This window comes from Aethalodelphis obliquidens, unplaced genomic scaffold (genome assembly GCF_003676395.1).
Source record: "Aethalodelphis obliquidens isolate GAN/ISIS:26980383/991018 unplaced genomic scaffold, ASM367639v1 scaffold36, whole genome shotgun sequence".
Classification (NCBI taxonomy): Eukaryota; Metazoa; Chordata; class Mammalia; order Artiodactyla; family Delphinidae; genus Aethalodelphis; species Aethalodelphis obliquidens.
In genome coordinates, this window is record NW_020837980.1 from 18,515,509 (window position 1) to 18,538,063 (window position 22,555).

The window sequence follows — 22,555 nt, forward strand, 5'->3', positions numbered from 1 at the left end:
CAAATATAGGTTAGTATACTAGTTGCCTTAACAACTGAACTTTACATATTTCATAAGCCATAAAGATTGGGGAACGGATAAGGGAAGTTAATAAGAAATGAGGAACCAGGGGACTTCCCTGGTAGTCCAGTGGCTAAGACTCCACACTCCCAATGCAGGGGGCCCAGGTTTGATCCCTGGTCAGGGCACTAGATCCCACATGCATGCCACAACTAAGAGTTCGCATGCCACAACTAAAGATCCTGCATGCCGCAACTAAGACTCAGCGCAGCCAAAATACATTAATTAGTTAATTAAAAAAAAAGAAATACATGCTGTATTTTAAAAGAAAGAAAAGAAATGAGGAACCAGAAACTAAAACTGAAATCAACCCCACAAATTCCTTAAATATGTCTGAGCCAAAAATTAGTCTTACCAATGTTTCTTAGAATTTTCACAAACTCAGTGATAACCACATTGTCCCCTTGCTCTCTCTTATTCTGTGAGGAAGCACATTAATGTGGCTAAATAAAAGTACTGATTTTTACGCACCAACACAAACGCCAAGAAGAAAACTACGAAAATAACCCCCCAATTTAACTTCTTTTCTGTTGTAGTTTTATTTCTACCGACATAGGGCCACGTGAAAATTTAAATAGCTGTCATTGTAACATGGTACCTCTTTATCGGCTATCCATTTTACCTCCTCTTCCTCCCCAAAACACATTTGAGCTGCAGAGAAAAGGTCCTAAGGGAAACACTCACAAGGCCTGTCTCCCTAACCCACACCACCAAGAAAAGCAACCTGCCAGCCACTGATTTTGTCTTGCCCTGCACAGGGAACTTATTTCACAAAGGTAGGATATTAGAGATGTTAGATTTCAGCAGGGCCTCTGCAATTCTAAGTCTGTCTTCATTATATGTTAAAAACGTTAAAGTAAGAATGAAGGTCCTACTTTTCGGTTAACTATCTGTTTTTAACACTTTGAGATAAGCTAAAGCTAAAGGTCATGATTTTTAGAAAGTAAGCACCAAGGACTCTGTCATATTTTACCTTAGTACACAATAAGTATTTAATAAATATGACAGATAAAACACAAAAGACATTCCTAAGTAGCCAATGAGTTATAGAAGACGTCACAAGGGAAATAAGAAAAATACTTGGAGATGAATGAAAAGGAAAACAATATACCAAAACTTTATGAGATACAGCTTAAGCAGTGCTCAGAAGTAGCCATAAACACCTAAATGAAGAAAGATTTTAAAATCAATAACCTAACTTTCTACCCTGAGAAACTAGAAAAAGAAGAGCAAATTAAACCTAAAACAAGTAGATGGAAAGAAATAATAAATATCAGACTAGAGATAAATAAAACAGAGAATGGAAAAACAACAGGGAAAAAAATATCAATAAAACCAAAAGTTGGTTCTTCAAAAAGACCGACAAAATTGACACACCATTAGCTAGACTGACCAAGAGAAAACATTCAGAATCCTAAACTCAAGACTGAAAGAGAAGACATCACTATTACCTTTACCAAAGTAAAAATGGTTTCACGGGAATATTATGAAAAATTGCCAAAAAACTAGATAATCTAGTTGAAATGGACAAATTTCTAGAAAGACACAAAGTAGCAAGACTGACTCAAGAAGAAATAGAAAATCTAAAAAGACCTATGACAAATAAAGAGACTGAAAAAGTAATCAAAAAAATTCCCATAAAGACAAGTCCAGGTGACTTCACTGGTAAATTAACAAACATTTAATAAATTAACACTAATTCTTTTAAAACCTCTTCCAAAAAGCGGAAGAGGAAAGAACATTTCCCAATTCATCCTATGAGCCAATGTTAGCCTAATACCCAAACCAAAGATATCATAAGAAAACTAAAGACCAGTATGCCTCAAGAATATAGATGGAAAAGTCTTCAATAAAATACAAGCAGACTAAATCTAACAGCATATAAAGAGGACTAGCTACCATAACTATGTGATTTATCCCAGGAATAAAGGTTGGTCTAACAACTGAAAATCAATTACTGTAATACACCATATCAATAGGAAAAAGGACAAAAATTACATGTTCATCTCAATAGACTCAGAAAAAGCACTTGACAAAATCCAACACCCTGGGGCTTCCCTGGTGGCACAGTGGTTAAGAATCTGCGTGCCAATGCAGGGGACTTAGGTTCGAGCCCTGGGGTCCGGGAAGATCCCACATGCCGCGGAGCAACTAAGCCCATGTGCCACAACTACTGAAGCCCGCATGCCTAGAGTCCGTGCTCTGCAACAGGAGAAGACACTGCGATGAGAAGCCCACGCACCACAACGAAGAGTAGCCCCCACTAGCCGCAATTAGAGAAAGCCTGTGCGCAGCAACAAAGACCCAATGCCAATTAAAAAAAAAAAAAAATCCAACACCCTTATATGATTTTAAAAAAACCAAAACACTCAAAAAACTAGGAATAGAAGGGAACTTCTTCAACCTGGTAAAGGGCATCTATGAAAAAAAACACAGCTAACATCATTTAAAGGTGAAAGATTGAATACTTTCCCTCAAAGATCAGAAACAAAACAAGGATTTTTGTCTTCTCTTGTCACTTCTGTTCAACATTGTACTGGAGGTTCTAGCCACAGCAATTAGGCAAGAAAAAGAAAGAGAAGGCATTCAGATTACAAAGGAAAAAGTAAAACTATTTCTATTTGAAGGTGATATGATCTTATATATAAAAAATCCTAAGGAATCCACAAAAAAACTATTAGCGCTCATAAATGAGTTGAACAAAGTTGCAAGACACAAGGTCAATATACAAAAATCAGTTGTGTTTCTATATACAATGAACAAGCTGAAAATGAAAACATTCCATTTAGTATATCATCAAAAAGAATAAAATACTTAGGAATAACCTTAATAAAATAAGTGCAGGGACTCCCCTGGTGGTCCCGTGGTTAAGAATCTGCCTTCCAATGCAGTGGACATGGGTTTGATTCCTGGTCAGGGAACTAAGATCCCAAATGCTATGGGGCAACTAAGCCCGCGCACCACAACTACAGAGCCCATGCGCTCTGGAGCCTGCACACCACAACTAGAGAGCCTGCATGTCGCAACTAGAGAAAAGCCCATGCACTGCAACGAAAGATACCACATGCCGCAACAAAGCTCCCACGTGCCACAACTAATACCCAACTCAGCCTAAAATTAAAAAAAGAAAAAAGTGCAAGACATATACTGAAAGCCACAAAAATCACTGTAAGAAATTAAAGAAGACCTAATAAAAAGAAAGACATTCCATGTTAATGGATTGGTAGACTTAATATTGTTAAGATGACAATATTCCCCAAACTGAGCTATAGATTCAACACAATTCCTATCAAAATTCCAGCTGACGTTTTGCAGAAATTGACAAGATAATCCTAAAATTCATATGGAAATACAATGGACCCAAAAAAGCCAAAGCAACCTTGAAAAAGAACAAAGATGAAGGACTCACACTTTCTGATTTCAAAACTTATTCGCTACACTAATCAAGATAGTGTGGTACTGGCACAAGGACAGACATATAGATCAATGGAAAAGAATTGAGCATCCAGAAATAAACCTTTATGTTTACGGTCAATTGATTTTCAACAAGGTGCCAAAACAATAGACAAATGAGGAAAGAATAGTCATTTCAATAAGCAGTGCTGGAACAACTGGATATCTACAAAGAAGAATTAACTTGCACTCCTACAACATGCCATACACAAAGATTAACTCAGAACAAAGGTCTGAATGTAAGAGAGACAACTATAAAACTCTTAGAGGAAAACATACGAATAAATCTTTGTGACCTTGGATTAGGCAATGGTTTCTTAGGTATGACCTCACAAGCAACAAAAGAAAAAATAAATTGGACTTCACAAAATTAAAAATGTTCTGCTTCAAAGGATACCATCAAGGTGAAAAGACAATCCACTGGGAGAAAATATTTGTAAATCATACATAAGGGACTTACATCCAGAATATATAAAGAACACTCACAACTCAACAATAAAAATATAAATAATCCAATTAGAATGTGGGCAAAGTATCTGAATAGACATTTCTCCAAAGAAGATATACAAATGGCCAATAAGCATATGAAAAAATGCTTAACATCATTAGTCATTAGGGAAATGTGAATCAGAATCATGAGATACCACTTTAAACCCACTAGGATGGCTATATAATCAAAAAGACAGCCAAGAACAAGAACTGGTATAGATGTGGAGAAATGGAACCCTCATACATTGCTGTTGGGAATGTAAAATGGTGGCCACTTTGGAAAACAGTTTGGCAGTTCCTCCAAAATAGTAAACACAGAATTACCATGTGACTCAGCAATTCTACTTCTAGGTGTATCCCCAAAAGAAATGAAAACATATGTCACATAAGAACTTGTACACAGATGTTCAGAGCACCATTGTTCATGATAGCTAAAAAATGGAAACAACCCAAATATCTATCAACTGGTGAATGGATAACAAAATGTGGTATATCCATACAATGGAATATTATGCAGCCATAAAAAGGAATGGAGTACTGATACATGGTACAACATGGATGAACCTTGAAAACATTATGCCAAGTGAAAGAAGCCAAATACAAAAGGCCACATACTATATGATTCCATGTACATGGAATGTCTAGAATAGGCAATCTATAGCAACAGAAAGTAGATTCGTGGTTGCTTAAGGCTGGAAGGAGAAGGAGATAATAGGGAGTGACTGCTAAAGGTTTTTTTGTTTTGTTTTTAATTAATAGACTTTGTTTTTTAGAGCTGTTTTCAGTTCACAGGAAAATTCAGCAGAAAGTACAGAGTTCCCATATATCCCCTCTCTCTCTGCCTGCACAATTTCACCTATTAACATCTTGCACTAGTGTGGTACATTTGTTACAACTGATGAACCCCATGTTGATATATTATTAATAAGTAAAGTCCATAGTTTACTTAAGGGTTCACTCTTTGTGTTGTACAATTCTATGGGTTTTGACAAATGCATCGTGTCATATATCTGCCATTAGAGTATAATACAGAATATTAAAATCCCTAAAAATCCCCTGCCCTAAAAATCCCCTGCACTCTACCTATTCCTCCCTCCCTCTCCCGTGAAACCTTGGCAACCACTGACCTTTATTACTCTACAGTTTTGCCTTTTCCAGAATGTCAAGATAGTTGGAGTCATATAGTACGTAGCCTTTTCAAACTGGCTTCTTTCACTTAGCAATATGCATTTAAGTTCCCTCACACCTTTTTGTAGATTAATAGCTCGTTTCTTTCTATTGCTAAATAATATGAATAACATTCCATTATATGAGTATAACAGTTTGTTTATAAGGGTTTCTTTTGGGGTGATGAAAATGTTCTGGAATTAGATAGTGGTGATCATTGTACAACTGTGTGAATACACTAACAAATCACAGAATTATATACTTGAAAAGGATGAATTTTATGGTATGGGCTATTTTAAAAAATGACATGAACCTTAGAGGCAGAAAGAATAGCAGCAAAGGAAGAATCAAGGTGGTGCAGAGACACAAGCAGATGAGAAAGACCACGAGGGAGGGGAGGGGTCAAGCATAAAGCTCCTAATTTATGAGTTTTAAAAGGCTGAGAATTAAGATAAAACTACTGCATTTAGCCAAGAGGGAGCTCCTGATGCCACAGGCTCCCCAGTCAACGGGTTTAACGTCTGTGGAAAGCAGAGGTGTGATTGTAGATGCCCTTTAGGGGCTTCTTCCAATGAGGACTCCAGTGTCCAGATTAAATCCTATTCCAAAGATTCTTGGATCATTTTACTTTGGCTTTTTAGGAACAAACAACAAAAACAAATTCAGAGCTAAATCTGGGCGTGCAAGGAGCAAGCACTCACTGCGGGCAAGGCCTTGAGCTAGGCCTCCACGTGTCAGGCTCACGTTATTTCACACCAGGGGAGGTTAACACTGTTATCCTCATCTTTTTCAGGTAAAGAGGGGAAATTTAATTTCTTATTTAACAACCATTTATTGAACACTCACTTTGCCCCAAACACTGTCAAACTCTAGGAATATTAATGTAAGAAGATAGGGTCCTTATCTTTTTTCTTTTTTTTTTTTTTTTTTGTGGTACGCGGGCCTCTCACTGTTGTGGCCTCTCCCGTTGCGGAGCACAGGCTCCGGACGCGCAGGCTCAGCGGCCATGGCTCACGGGCCCAGCCGCTCCGCGGCATGTGGGATCTTCCCGGACCGGGGCACGAACCCGTGTCCCCTGCATCGGCAGGCGGACTCTCAACCACTGGGCCACCAGGGAAGCCCAGGGTCCTTATCTTTAATATATTTATTAGACTTCTGAAATGCAGCAGACATGAAATAAACACCATTATAAAGGGCAGGATATCAGTACATACAGGAGTCCTGCTGGGAGAGGGATGCGTACACACACACACACACACACACACACACACACACACACACACACACAGATAAGCATAGTGATCTCTTTATTTCATGGATATAAAATCTAGATAGAACCCAAGTCTCCTGATTAGCATCACAGCAACTGACTCAAGATGCCCAGTTGTCACAAGCTGACTCACTCTCATCAAGCGTGACTGTTTCCCTTCTAGATTCCTAGGTAGGACTCATTAACCTGAACATACAACTCCCAGAAAAGGCTCTAAAGCTGACAGATGCTTTAAATGCAGTGCTATATTAATGCTATATAGTCATTCATTTAATGACTGGATTCATTTAATCCAGCTCACTGTGACATTAGTCACTTGATGGAGGGCAGCGGTGAGGAGGTTAACTAACAAATTTTTTCATTTTATGCGTCTCTGAAATTTCCCTCTGCTATTGACGACTCTCTGTGCCCACCCACTGAAGTCATGCCAGTTCATTCCCTTACAACATGTCTGATTCAGCTCTTCTTCTCTATTCCTACTACCTACATTACTACCCTACTTACAGAGTATTGCCATGGGTTTCCCAGTGGGTCTCCCTCCCATCCCTCCTTTTCCATCCTTACTTCCCTGGTTAATCTGTCTTGCAAAGAACTGCCAAGTTAGCCTTTCTTTTCAGCTTATTAAAATAACTTTAGTGTATTTCTTTTTCATTGTGAAAAAGTAATACCTGATCATTCTAGAGAGAACAACTTTAACGGCCCTTTGGCCATGTCACGCTCCAGCTCAAGGGACGGCCTCTGGCTCAGCACTGCTTACCAGGTCACCAAATCCAGAATACTGACTTCCTGTAGCTGCTGTAACAACCACCACGAAGTTGGTGGCTTAAAACAACAGAAATGTACTCCCTCTGCTCTGGAGGCCAGAAAGCTGGCAGGGCTGCTGCACCCCCTCCAGAGGCCCTAGGGGAGAAGCCATCCTTCGCCTCTTCCGGCTGCTGGCAGCTGTGAGCATTCCTTCCTTTGTGGCCACGTCGATCCAGCCTCTGCCTCTGTGGTCACACTGCCTCCACAACTGTCTGTCAAATCCCCTCTGCCTCACTCTTAGGGGGACACTTGCCATTGGATTTAGGGTTCACCCAGAGAACGCAGGATAAATTCCTCCTCTCAAATACTTAACTAAGTCACATTTTTGGCCATTCACTCTTTTACCATATAAGGGGACCGGTTCCATTAGCACATGGATGTATCTTTTTAGAGGCCACCATTCAGCCCACTACATCCAGGCTCCTGCTCACCGAGCCAATTTTCTCTTTCGTTTTTCCCAACAAGTCATGCCTGTGTCCTTGGGGAGCTCACCCCACGCCCTGCACTCCTACCTATACTCACCATTTCTCTAAACGCTCCCTCTCCACCGCCGCCCCTGCCGCCCGATCCAAACCTGCGAATATTATGCTCCCTTTGGTTAGGGCCAGCCCTGGCCCTCTTTCTGTGAAGCTCTTGCTGACAGTCACCTTCTGTCCACACATTATTTTTCGTCTCCGAATCTCTGGACCATACAGTCACCATCACGCTGAATTGACACGGTATACTGGTTATTTTTAGCGGCCTCACAGATTTAAGTTCTATCTCCCCAAGTGATGTGCGCACCGCAGGCACAGAAGCTGTGTTTTCTATTCCAATCCCCACTGTATCTGGCCCAGAGCCAGGCACTTAAAAGGCATTTATTAAAAGACTGATAATTGGATGAATAAATGCAAAGAAAAATTAGCAATATTTTGCAATTTAATTTAAATTGGTATTACTATGACCACCACTACCACCAGCTAATAGAAGTTGATAAAAAAAAAGAAAACCAAACCTCTCTCATAAGGGATATAAAATCTCAAAAACCAATCAATAACTCTTATTATTTTACCACCCTTTTAGCATTTATTTACATCCTAATGCTCTTAATTCTTTTTTTAAAAAATATATTTATTTATTTATGGCTGTGTTTGGTCTTCATTGCTGGGCGCGGGCTTTCTCTAGTCGCAGCGAGTGGGGGCTACTCTTCATTGCGGTGCGCGGGCTTCTCATTGTGGTGGCTTCTCTTGTTGAGGAGCATGGGCTCTAGGCACGCGGGCTTCAGCAGTTGTGGCATGTGGGCTCAGCAGTTGTGGCTCGTGGGCTCTAGAGTGCAGGCTCAGTAGTTGTGGCGCACGGGCTTAGTTGCTCTGTCGCATGTGGGATCTTCCTGGACCAGGGCTCGAAACCATGTCCCCCTGCATAGGCAGGCAGATTCTTAACCACTGCGCCACCAGGGAGGTCCCCTAATGCTCTAATTCTTAAGGCGACCCATAAAAGTTTCAAGTTGTTAAGTCTAAGAGAATTAATGCATTTACATGAAGTGGCAGCATCAGCCCCAGCTAAGAAGGAAAATAGCAGGAAAGCTTGTTTCACTTTTCTTTTGAAAACATAAAGTGAAACGTTATCTGCCATCGATTAAAGAAAAATAAGATAGATATGAATGCGGCCAGCCACTGCTCTTTACCACTTTAAAGAAAAAAACAAGCAGCTATACTTTCATTTGGTGTCAAGGCTCCCATAACTTCCTTCACAGCTGTTGGCTAGGCTTCTTCTCTTTTCTTATTTACCAGATCTTCAGAAAGAGAGAAAGTCTAATCACATCTTCCTGCTGCTAACCCTTCTGCCAGTTTTTCTCATCAACAGAGGAGAAACAAGATAAAGCAGGCATTTCTGACTGTTAACTCGTGCCTCTCCTCTCGTGACCCCTAATCCTCCCCTTCCCCAGCTATTACTGTTTGAAGCTAAATATAATACATGTATTTTAGCAGTGCCCCAAACTGTTACAAACTGACTCAGTAAGAGTGGCCTACAGGCATATCTCATTTTATCGTGCTTCACTTTACTGCATTTTTTAACAAACTTAACGTTTATGGCAATCCTGCATTGTTGGATGATGGCTAGCATTTTTTGGCAGTAAAGTATTATTTAAGTAGGGTATGTACTTTTTTTTTTAGACATAATGCTATTGTATACTTAATCGACTACAGTATAATGTAGACATAACTTTTATATGTACTAGGAAACCAACAAATTCACGCGGCTTTGCTTTATTACATATTTGCTTTCCTGCAGTAGTCTGGAGATGAACCCACAGTATCTCTGAGAGGTCAGCCTGTATACTTAACTGTCTTTGCTTCTTTACCACCCACTCTTCCCCAACCGCTACGTTTTGGCTTCTGCCCCATCACTCTGTTGAAACTTCTCATGCTAGGTTCATAAACAATCTCCTGTTTTTGAAGTCCAATGGATACTTTTTCACTACTTACTTTACATGGAATAACAACCTTTTTTTTCCTGGTTCTCCTGTATCACTAACCTCTCCTTTTCAGTTTATTTTGCTGAGTCATATTCCTTGGCCTCTTCTGATCATTTTAAAGTTTTCCAGGGTTCTGTCTCTTTAGCTCTCTCTTCTGTCCACCGTCTTCATCCTTCAAGGATTTTATGCACGCTGCATCAACCACAACCTACCTTGTAATGGTCTCTAGCATGGTCTTCGGCTCAGGCCTTTCTTCTGAGCAATCTAACCAAGCTGGTGAGGAGTCACAGAGGACCAGCATTTATTTTGAACCCATTATGAAGTTTGTTTTAATACATATATAACATTTAATTCTCACACTAACTCAATAAGGCTTTATTAACACATCCAATTATAGGTAAAGAAATACAGTTCTGAAAAGATTAAAATAATTGGCCAACATAAACCATAGCAATATTTTCTCAGGTCAGTCTCCCAAGGCAAAAGAAATAAAAGCAAAAATAAACAAATGGCACCTAATCAAACTTCAAAGCTTTTGCACAGCAAAGGAAACCATCAACAAAAAAGACAACCTACAGAATGGGAGAAAATATTTGCAAATAATGCGAATGACAAGGGGTTAATATCCAAAATATTAAACAGCTCATATAACTCAATACCGAAAAAACAAAAACCCAAACAACAAATGGGCAGAAGACCTAAATAGACATTTCTCCAAAGAAGACATACAGATGGCCAACAAGCATACAGATGGCCAACAAGCACATGAAAAGATGTTCAACATCGCTTATTATTAGAGAAATGCAAATCAAAACCACAATGAGGTATCACCCCACATCTGTCAGAATGGCTATCATCAAAAAGTCTACAAATAATAAATACTGGAGAGGGTGTGGAGAAAAGGAAATCCTCCTACACTGTTGGTGGGAATGTAAATTGATACAGCCACTATGGAGAACAGTATGGAGGTTCCTTAAAAAAACAAAAATAGAACTACCATATGATCCGGCAACCCCCTTCCTGGGTATATATCTGGAAAAGAGGAAAACTCTAATTCAAAATGATATATGCACCCAGTGTTCACAGCAGCACTATGGCAGTCCACAGCCAAGACATGGAAACAACCCACGTGCCCATTAACAGATTACTGGCTTAAGAAGATGCGGTATATATATACATACAATGGGATATTACTCAGCCATAAAAAAGAATGAAATATTGCCATTTGCAGCAACATGGATGGACCTAAAGAATATTATACGTAGTGAAGTAAGTCAGACCAAGACAAATATTATATGATATCACTTAATGTGGAATCAAAAAATAATACAAATGAACCTATATACAAAACAGAAACAGACTCACAGACACAGAAAACAAATTTATGATTACCAAATGGAAAAGGGAGGGGGGTAGGGATAAATTAGGATTATGGGATTATCAGATACATGCTACTATACACAAAATAGATAAGCAGCAGGGATTTACTGTATAGCACAGGGAACCATATTCAATACCTTGTAATAACCTATAATGTAAAATAATCCAAAAAATATATATATATAACTAAATCACTTTGCTGTATACCTGAAACTAATACAGTTCTGTAAATCAACTATACTTCAATTAAAAAATAATAATCTGTCCAAAGTCATAATAGCTTTAAGTGGCGGAAATTAGATTTGAACTCTGGTTATATGCCAAAATCTATGTTCCTTCCTGATTGGACCATCTGCCTCTAGTCTTGTTCCAGTTCCTACATCTTTACCCTAATCCAGTCTCCATATAGCCATGAACATTTTTTTTGAAAACACAAATCTGATATTATCACCTTTGCTTTAAAATCCTTTAATAGCTCCTCAACAACTATGGTGCCTTGGTTTTCAAACAAAATTCAAATTCCCAGGCCCTGTTCCCCAAAATTCTGATTCAGTCTTCTTTACTTCACACTTTGAAAAATACTGGCCCAAATTTCTGAACTTAACTTGCCAAGCAAATCATGATCTGGCCCCTGATTATCCGTCCATCCTTATCTCTGCCCACACCTCTACTTGTGCCTTATGCTCTAGCTCAGGGATCAGTAAACTCCAGCCCAACTGGCAAGCCAAAGCCAGCCTGTTGCCTGTTTGGGGAAATAAAGTTTTATCAGAACACAGCCATATCCATTCATTACATTCTGCCTACAGTTGCTTTCACGCTGCAGTGGTAGAGTTAATTGCGACAGATCGATCACATGGCCCACAAATATTTACTATCTGCCCCTTTAAAGAAAATTCCCCAATTCCTGCTCTAGCTTGTAGCAAAATACTTATTTCCCAGTACAATATGCTTTAGTATAGGACGTTCCCTCTTTCCCATTTTCTGAGGGAATCCTATTCTTCTTTACAGGTTCATTCCTACTGTGTGAACCCATGTCTGACATACCCAGTCAGGCATCCATTCTTAGTGCCCCCAAAGCACTTTGCCATGACTCTCCTCATTTCTTACCTCACCACGTTGTAATTATTTTTCTGTATGTCTGTCTAGCCCACTGAAAACATAAGCTCCTGAGAATAATTATGAACTCTTACCTGTCTTTGTATCTCTAGCACAATGCCTCGTATTACATACATATTAGGTGTCTAACAAATGTTTGACGATGAATGAATAAATGAACAAACTTTTAGGAAAACCTTAAAGAGCAAAACATTCTGAATAAGGTTATTTAAACTTAGATTTCAACTGATATCTGTAGAGGTACCCTAGTTAAAATGTACCCGTAGCCTGCGCAGGTAAGGAAGGCACATTTAAAACATGAATATCTACTGTCTAGGTTGGTAAACGAGCTGGCTCTTCTGTCTTGCTATCATGGAAAGCATGGATAGAGCAGGAGAACAGAAAAGGAAGAAAGTCTCTGGGCTCCGTGGCACTGCCCAAGGAAGGTAGTTCCAACTATAGCAAAGGATGGCTAAGGGGCCGACAGGAGGGACTTCAGGGGCCAAAGGACAGCTCTGGGAATGTCAAAGAGATTTTTGGCCGGGTTAAAATTTTTGTGAGAACCAGCAGTACTCACCGAAGGGGTAAGGAAGGTATAAGAAACCTCATTTTCAAAGAATCATGTGGAGCACAGGTGGAAAGGAAGTATGGAGGAGAAGGGCAGCTCATCTTAGCATCCTGTGGCCAGTGGCTGACACGCTCTCTCACCAGTCCCTCAGCTGGAACTTGGTGCCCTAAACTGTCAGGCTGGGCAATACAGAATGGAGGTCTTTTACCAGCTTAGTCTGCGGCAGGAACACAGCTGGTCTAGGATATTTCAAGTTACTCATTCATTCATTCGATAAACATGAAAGTCAAATAGAAAATAAGAAACCCTCTATGATCAAAGCCTCTGAAAATAACACATTTCAGTTTTCTTTGTAATTGAACACAGCACGTTAGGGAGAAGAGGCTTTCATAAAAACAAGCGCTTTTTCTTAGTGGTGGACAAGCAGGTAGACTCAGGACACTACCTTTCTCACACAATCTGACAGTTAAGGGCACAGTTTAAGGTCATTTCATGCCCCATCCCGTTGTCCCTGTCCCACTGTGGGGCATAGTTAGGAGCAGAGGGTAGCATGGGGGAAACACAGCTGCAAATGCCATGCAACAGCGCACACTTAAAAATTACTAAAATGAGCATCTCAGGTGCCTACTGCCCTGTGTTAAAGACCGAGGAAGTCCCTGGCAGGTAATATGATAAGGATAATATTTTCTGAGTGCCTGTCATGTGTTAGACTCTATTCGATGCTTCATATGCATTATCTCTAATCCTCAGCAAAGCCTGGGAAGAAGGTACTGACCATCTAACAGATAGAATGGAAGCTCAAAAAGGTTAAATAACGTAGCCAAGATTTTTGGCTTCCCAACTAGCCTAAGTAGAAATCTATTCAATCAGAATTTGAGATCTGCTACGTAGCACTTCCCCAAGCCCGGTCTGTCCCTTGCTTTATTTTCCCCCTTAGCTGTAGTCTGTATACTCTGGCTGGCTGGCTCAACAGAGCAAACTGGTTAATAAAGCCCAGGTACACCTAGGGCAGTCTCCTTAATGCCACTCTGTTCCAATTCAATTCAACCACTATTAACCAGTACTCTATGATGTAACATAACAGGCACACTGCTACCTACCTGGAAGGCAAAGCTGCACTCCCATTCAAAACTGTCCTGCCCTGACTCCAGGAAACTAGACGGCAGAAGGTGGAAAGCTCTTGGCAAACTCATTCACCACCACTGATGAAAACAACTCAGAATACAGAATCTTTATAAAGGGATTCATCGCATCATCATCATGTTTCCTGACCTGCTCATTCAAATACTGCCTCTCTGTAACTGCTGCACCTGCCCACTTTGTCCTCTTCCTGTTGCCCTGGCCTTGCTGTCAGCCAGTTTGTCATCTTTTATGCTATCACCAGCACAACCACCATATACTTTCAAGCCTCAACTATCCCCTTATACAGGGGAAAATGGAACCTGAGACTCTATCACCCATACATAATGTGAGGGAAAAGTGTGTTTTGTGTGTGAGTATGTAGGTATCTACTAGGAGGAGAATACAATTTTGCAGGACTGTAACAACTAGAGCACAGGGAAAGGCAGGCCTAGGAGCCTTTTTAAAAGACTGTTTCATACCGCCTGACTGCTGAAAGAGCAGTCCAGTCTTGCTGTACGTGGCATTTAAATATTACTCAACCACAGCTACGACATGTATTCAAAGTGAAAGTAGTGTATTCACAGAGGCACTATCCATCCAGAGACATCTGAAGTGGTTTTTCTTTTCCGTAATCATTAAAGATTGAAGAAACTGCTGGTTTTTAAATACCGTCACAATACAATGAATTAATAAAGAATGAGTACTGAATTCGTTTTGCTTAGCTATGAATATTCTAAGAAGTTATGAAAAGCCTAGCCCCCAAAATTAACTTAACTCTTTAGGCAAAACCGTAACACTTTATACCTTCCACTAGAGCTTGTCTGTTTCTAGAAATAAGTCCTATGTTATTTTATAGGTAGATAAGATAACTCAAAATCCTATGTATTTTTCTTGAATTTATTTGAGATTACTGAAGACTCTGAGAAAGTTATTACATGTTTCAAAGGTTCAAAAAAGAAACAACTGAAAATTATGTAGAATATACTGTGAGAGTCTCAAACCGAGGACATAAAAGAATATGTTGCTTTAGCATCCTTTCCCAGCCATATCTAGGAAAGATAGTGGATACAGTATTTGGACTTAATTTCAAAATTAACACTGAAAGATCAAGCTAGCAAAGGTTGTTATGGAAAATTCTCTTCTGATTTTTCTGGAAAACTTTCAGAACTCCTCCTTTCTGTCTGGGAAATACCACTTCCTATTAGGAGGGGTTTGCTACTTCACAAATAAGCTTCCTCTAGTGAGTGCTGATTCCAGAGTACTGCCTTGGGCTTTCCCTGCTTGCATTTCTCTCGGAGCCTTCTGCAGGAACAGGAAGAGGAGATAAGGTAGAATAACAGAAGCAGCACAGAGAAGATGGAAATTTTTTCAATCTCTCTGAGGATAGGTGAAACAAAAACTTGATAGCAGCAAAATGTTACTGGTTAGATGGAGGGGGAAAGGGTACCCAAATGAAGGAAAAAGCTATCACAAGCGGCATGCCAGAGAGTGTGGAAAGTAAGACCTCTGGAAAGCATAGGGAAGAGTGTCTATTTTGAAAACTGGCAAACTCTAGAGTCTGATTCCTTAAAAAAAAAAAAGTCCAACTTCCTAAACACTCTAAAACATCGATAAGCTGATGATGAATAAACTGACTATCACTATCTTCATGACATATAACTAGACCACACTAACGCAGATAGACAAAGGTTATACATAAACTATATGAATTAACCAATAATGAATACTGTCGGTCATCTTATCATCATAGGGATAAGTGATCTGGATAGGGAAAGGGGGATGGGGATGGAATATTAAGATAGATTAACAAGAAGGAATTCATTCCTTTTCTTGGAGAAGGCTTTCTAGAGGAGGTTAGATTCCAGACTCTGGACGAATAGCAACAGGAGCTTAGCAGAACAGCTCAGAGGGGGAGTGAACCGATTATATGAATGGGGCATTGAGTAAGGGAGCCTGGGAGAAGAAAGGGGGACCGTCAAGGGGAACAGGGCCGGTTCAGGGTGCCCTAGTTAAGGTCTCCAACGTGGAGAAAGGCTGGGTGGGGGCAAAGGAAGGCAAAAAGAAAAAGCACAGTAGTTTCTTCACTTATCTCGGGAGGACTAGGGTTTACACTACCTGGAAAAGCTGACCAACAGGCTTGCCCTGGGTGTGATTTTCCAGAGGAGTGGGCCCTTGCTGGAAGAACGCAGCCCGCTGTTCCCTCAATTCCTGTCTGGGTAGCTGGGGTCATAGCTGGAGGCGCAGAGATGTCTAAGGCCGGTGTCTCTTGGGTGCTGCGTGGGTTACAGGGCTGAGGCTCAGCGGCGGGCACTTAGCGACAAGCAGGCGGCGGCTGCAGCAGCTGCGCGTGCAAACCCCGGGACTTACCTTACTGTCATCCATCTCGGCAGACAGGCCAGCCCGGCCGGGCGCTCCCTCCCCCGGCCCTCCCCCGGCTCAGCCGGCCTGGCCCGGCCCGGCCCCAGCCCCGGGGAAAGAACGGGATAAGGTTCTGACTGCCTCCTCCTCTCGCCTAACAGTTCGCTTCCCTGATGCCACAGTCACGGGGACGAGGGACCAGTTCAGGGATGGCAGAGCGGACCCTGGAGGCGGCGCAGAACGCCTCCCTTCGCCGCGGCTGCCTCCTCCTCCCCCTCCATGACAGGCTCTGGCTGTGTTTACAGACGCCCTGGAGAGGGGCCCGGACCGGAGAGAGGGCGGCAGCGCGGCGCGCGGATTGGCCGCTTCGGCTGCCGTAGCACCGCGGCATTCTGGGGATTGTAGCTTTCGTTACCGCGGTCTCTGCGCGGCGAACCAAAAAGGAAACTACGATGTCCACAGAGCCTCAGAAAGGCGTCCGTTTTCCTGCCGGCGAGCGCTACGCAGGAGGGGCCGAAACTACGTTTCCCACAATGTTTTGGTCCCTGGGTTCCAGCGGTCCGGGCGTAGGGAGGGGACCCTAGGAGCCCCGCAGAGGCGGACCTGAAGGAGGGGCCCTGGGAGCAGGCCCTCCTCATAGACACCGAGGAAACCCTGTTTATTTTAAAAATTCACCCCCCCCCAACAAAACAAAACAAAACAAACAAAATACCTAAGAATGCACAATGGTGCAGCTCCTTCTGGAAACCATTTGACAGTTCCGATATTAGACATAGAGTTACCATATGGCCGCAATCCCACCGGAAATGACACCGTGTGTCCCCACGAAAACTTGTGCAGTAACGTTCTGTCCTAAAGGCGTTATTCTTAGTAGTCAAAAAGTGGAAACAACCCAAGTGTTCAACAGTGGATGAATGGCTGGCCAATTGTGGTATTTATATTCAAAGGAGTATTATTCCTCAATGAAAAGGTATGAGGTACTGATACATGCTGCAATGTGGATGCGCGAGGATGAGCCTTGAAAACACACAGTGAAAGAAGCCAGACCCAGAAGGCCACATATCGCGGATTCCACTTATAATGAAATGTCCGGAATAGGTACATTTAAAGAAACGAAGAGCTGGGGAGTGGATGTAGGGGGCTAGGGTTGGGGAACAGCAGGGAGGGAGGGGGGCCAGGAATGGGGAGTGGTTTTTAATAGGTACTGGGTTTCTTTTGAGGTGATGAAGCTGTTCTAAAATTGATTTAGGGATGGCTGCACAACTCTGAATATACTAAAAACCACTGAATTGTATACTTTAAATGAGTGAATATTATGGTATGTGAATTACCTCTCAGTAGTAAATAACAAAGAATGTCTTGGCATCCTCCTGATTTAGTAAAGTCAGTGAGCTTGTTGTTTTGGCCTGTGTTAGGCCATTGAGAATTTGACAAAGATTGTCTTTATTAATGTTATTCTGGAGAGCCCCTTTGACTCACTCCTTTTCAGACTCCTACAGTGCTTTGCTAAACCCTTCCAAAGTTCAAATGAGGTAGAGTTCCCAGATTTAGCAATAAATATACAGGGGCTTCCCTGTTGGCGCAGGGGTTGAGAGTCCGCCTGCCGATGCAGGGGACACGGGTTCGTGCCCCGGTCTGGGAAGATCCGACATGCCGCGAAGCGGCTGGGCCCGTGAGCCGTGTCCGGAGCCTGTGCTCTGCAACGGGAGAGACCACAACAGTGAGAGGCCCGCGTACAGCAAATAAATAAATAAATATACAGGACACTCACATTTGAATTTCAGATAAACAAGTACCTTTTTAGTATAAGTATGTCCCATACAATACTTGAGACACACTTTTACTAAAAAAAGCATTCATTGCTTATCTGAAAGTCAGATTTAACTATGTGTCTTCTATTTTATCTGACAACTCCAAATTGAGGAAGAGTAATAATAGAAAAGCAGAATTGTCTCTGTCCGATATGTACAACGCTTCAGAGGAACTAAAGCAGGTCAGTCCCTCAGAAGTAAATGCCGCCTAACCAGGTCATCATGTGGGGTTGCAACTTTCGGCCCAGCCAGGGTAGGGGGGCATCTGTAACCTCCAAACCGCATTCCACGCAGTCTCAGAGACGTCTAGCCGCATCCTCTCTGATGATCAGGGGAGCAAAGCCTGTGCTCCTTGCAGGTTCTTCTCCTCTTTCCTCACCTAATACCCCTTTTCCGTGCCCAGTAAGGCCTCAGTCCTCCTCCCCAGCTATGCCCTTGCCACTGCTAAGCCCTCTTTTTCGGCGTGGAACTGCCTTTCCCCCAGGGTTAGTCCTCTGTCACTCTGTCTGCATCCCTGCTGACAAAAGTGCGCCGGGCCCTCAGGAAGGAGGACTAAGACGTTTTGAACCAGGTGATGGAAATTTAAACACGTGCTAGGGAAGTAATATGTACGCCAACTTCAGGAGAGTGGTTTTCTCTAGGGAGGGAGAGAGAGAAATGGGATGGAGAGGGTCTTGCGGTGGTTAGCTGTAGATTTAACTTATTTTTTTAAAGAATGGTAACATTTTTATTTATTTATTTATTTTTATATTTATTTTTGGCTGTGCTGGGTCTTCGTTTCTGTGCGTGGGCTTTCTCTAGTTGCGGCGAGCGGGGGCCACTCTTCATCGCGGTGCGCAGGCCTCTCACTATCGCGGCCTCTTTTGTTGCGGAGCACAGACGCGCAGGCTCAGTAGTTGTGGTACACGGGCTTAGTTGCTCTGCGGCATGTGGGATCTTCCCAGACCAGGGCTCGAACCTGTGTCCCCTGCATTGGCAGGCAGACTCTCAACCACTGCGCCACCAGGGAAGCCCTAGATTTAACTTTTTTTTTTTTTTCGGTACGCGGGCCTCTCACTGTTGTGGCCTCTCCCGTTGCGGAGCACAGGCTCCGGACGCGCAGGCTCAGCGGCCATGACTCACGGCCCTAGCCGCTCCGCGGCATGTGGGATCTTCCCGGACCGGGGCACGAACCCGCGTCCCTTGCATCGTCAGGCGGACTCCCAACCACTGCGCCACCAGGGAAGCCCTAGATTTAACTTTTAAAGAGATGAAGCAAATATGTGAAATATTGTGGTGGAGAGTACGGTGTATTGTTTTCTTCGCATTTCTGTACATTGAGAAACTATAAACATCCTCACTTTAGAAAGTGTGGAAATACTTTAAATTATTTACTAAAAATTTAATTTATAAAAACAAACAATCGCATCATAAAGTAAGACTTGGTAAAGGGAAGAAAATCTTATGAAGAAGTATTGTATAGTCATATGTTAAATATTTGCTGAGAAGTACCCAGGATTGGTAACAAAGGGGTGAGGAAGAACAGAAGAAAAGTATTTGCTTCTGTAAATTTAAATCCTCGAGGAGCCTATAATCCAGGAAGGAGAAATTCAAACATACAGGAGGCTAAGAACAATCACTAAACGATACAGACCAAGTTTAATATCTATGTGCTAAGTTGTTCAGAGTGGGTAGGGAGAGCCAAGCATCAGGCTAATTCATGGGAAAGGAAAAGTGAACACAGCAATTTTTTTTTTTTTAAAGGAGTGGGAGGAAGCTTAGATGAAGAATATAATCTCAGGGTCCTGGATATTTTGTATACATGGTTTTCAATCTTTTCTTCCTATATTGCCTTCTCGAAAGGAACCTCCGAATCATTCAGTTCCTTTGAAAAATGCATATAATTTTCTCCTCCCTCCCCTCCCCACCTTTCCTCCCCAGCACACACAAACACATTTCATGTGCTCTCAGACACCCCACATAGAGGCACTGTTGGCCTGTGATGCGTCAGGTCTCTGCTGTTGCTGTGGAGTTTCTTGTAGTGAATTCCTAAACAGCATGGCACACACCCACTCCTTCTTGATCTGCATGCCTTCCATGCCCTCATCTCTCTCTTTCTCCTGCTCCCCTTACTGCTTGGCTAAAAGAGCACAGGTGTCTAAACAGAGCCAAGATGATCATGTTACTCCCTGGGCCACATGGGTCTGCTTGGCACTAGCCCCTGGGGAACATCAGAGAGAAAGGAAGCTCATTAAAATAGCTTGTTAGGCTCCAGCTGGCTTTCCATTAAGTTTGACACCTAAGAGTCTAAGAATTTAAAAATTATCCAGCCCTTTCCAAACGTTCAATGGAAATGAAAATTGGTTGATCCAATTCTGCCATGCAGATTTGTGCTAGACTCATCTCCAATCTAGAAATAGCAAGAATGAACAACAAAACCTTCCAAGAAAGAAACAAAGGTGGCCGTGAAATCGACCACGGTAACTTCTGACCCACCTTAACACACACCATACATTTGGGGAAGAAGGTATCCCAGAGTCACCCCAGAAGTGACCCGTCGTTACTTCTCTGTCCCTGGCCTGTCTTCTCAAAGAGTTGATCATCTGTGGCTGAGTGATAAAGATTTTTAAAACGCAGCATGGTTGTACAGTGAATTTGTGGATGGTCCCGATTATGACACAGAGACGGGGAAAGAGAAGGAGGAAAACTATTCAAAGAAAAAAAACAAACCACTGATTGAAGAGAGGTAGGGGGTGGCATAAGATTAAGAGAGGAGGGTAAGGGAACAAAAATTAACCTTATTTAGAAACCACAAACAAGGGGAACAGTACAATATTCTACATTCAGGAATGCCATGGCTACATTGATATGTAAATCTGGCACTAGAACAACAGAGTATTATTGCCGCTGATATGGTAATCTTCAGAGGTACAGAGAAAAAGTGGGTGGGTCATGTGAAATTCATGAAATGCTTGAGGTGAACTCACTGTTGAAGTTTTAGTCCTGTTTTGTTTTTTGTGTGTGTTTTTTCCAACGTACTTTATAGATAAGTATTTCTCTGTCCTTTTTGTTTCCGAAAAGTTTAGCTTATTGTCATGAGGCTATAAAATATTCCATTTCAAAAGTTTGGTTCTGTTCTAAAGGCATTTTGCAAAATGCTCCCCCCCCTTTGCCTACACGGACAAATATGCCTACATTTGCATACAGCACAGTACCTATTTACTCTGCATTGGCTAGAAAGTTCAGAAGCAAGAGCCTAAAGGAACATTTTCAGAATGAGCACATAATTCAGCCTCCAGCTTGTCAGCAGGAGCAAAAGAAATAAATGATGCCACAAAGGACTGAAACAGTCTGTTGCCGAGGAATGAAAAAAGATCTGATCAGCATAAAAATAAGGAAGAGAAAATGAAGCTCAAGGAACCAAAACCTTCCACGTTCAAACTTTCCCTTACCTCTTCCCCTTCACCAGTGTACTGAAAGTGTCACCTCCAACTCAGCAACAGCTTTTCTCAGTATCCTCCCAACTACCGTTTCTACTGAAAATACTAAGCCTTATGTACCTCACACTGTAGGAAAGAATGAAGTGTGCCCTTGCTTAAGTACAAAAATGGGAAATTATTTGGCCAATAAGCAACTGTTTAAAACTAAACCACCCTTTATAAGAGATGGCTTGCTAAGCATCACTATTAGTCATTTACACTTTAGTATGAATGTGCTTCTTTTTTTTTTTTTTCTCCTTGTATTTGCTACCTGACGATTAGGTTTAGGTTTGGGAGAAAAGAGGAATACACATATGGGTTTGAAGGACAGGTGTTCTAAGAAGGGGAGAGATCTGTGTAGATCTAATTGCTGTGCTGGAGCTTTGAGCATGTAAAGAGCAGCCCCGTAAACAGTGGATGCCCATGAAGGTTAGGGCAGGGGAGATAGGAGACAGATGAAGAACCAACAAGTGACCAGGTACCGTCTTTCACGATTCTCCTGAGGGTTTACCCAGCAGACACACGTAAGACAGGCACATTTATTCTACTGACTCAGACCCGAAGAAGCTTAAACTTACCATGGCACTTGTGATGGAGGAAGTAAAAAAAAACTCAGCCTGCATGTTTGCTTAGGAACATTTTTTTTTTCAAAAACAAGCTTCCTTTCATCAAAGTTCACTTTTGAGGTTTTTTCCAGTTAAGTTTTGGTAAACCCAGAGTTGTTTGCTGAATAGAAATCTGACAGGGCTCATCTTCCAGATCCTACATTGTTAAGGAACAGAAGACTGGAATCCTGGGTTATGCAGGAGAAAGCATGGTTTTGGTACCTGTGACTTCAGGAGAGCAGCAGGGGACCTATTTCTTATTTTATGAATAGCCTTAAGTCCTCCAAATTTTGCTTCAATAGTCTCCATTTCTAAGAAAAAAAATGCAACCTAAAATTTACTATTGGGACTCTATCAGACTTACTTACGACCGTCAAGATGTTTTCAAAAAGCTCCAAACAATATTTATGAGAATTTAAGTGTTAATATTTCCTGTCTCTAGGTGTTATCTACTGCT

The 22,555-nt window shown here is 41.8% G+C and overlaps 2 protein-coding genes across 6 annotated transcripts in view; one reads left to right on the forward strand and one right to left on the reverse strand.

The window, feature by feature from the left end:
• Positions 1-16,541, reverse strand: part of CREBL2 (cAMP responsive element binding protein like 2) — a 56,133-nt gene extending 39,592 nt beyond the window's left edge. Inside the window, exon 1 of one of the 5 annotated variants that reach the window (XM_027129566.1) lies at positions 16,234-16,541. In XM_027129566.1, the coding sequence (XP_026985367.1) occupies positions 16,234-16,248 (15 nt within the window). In that variant the 5' untranslated portion in view covers positions 16,249-16,541. The remainder of the gene's footprint in view (positions 1-16,233) is intronic. The other 4 variants (XM_027129567.1, XM_027129569.1, XM_027129570.1 and 1 more) reach the window with 4 other exon arrangements.
• The window catches only part of GPR19 (G protein-coupled receptor 19), an 80,864-nt gene that overhangs the window by 53,692 nt on the left and 4,617 nt on the right, over positions 1-22,555 (forward strand). The gene's annotated exons all lie outside the window — the stretch shown is intronic.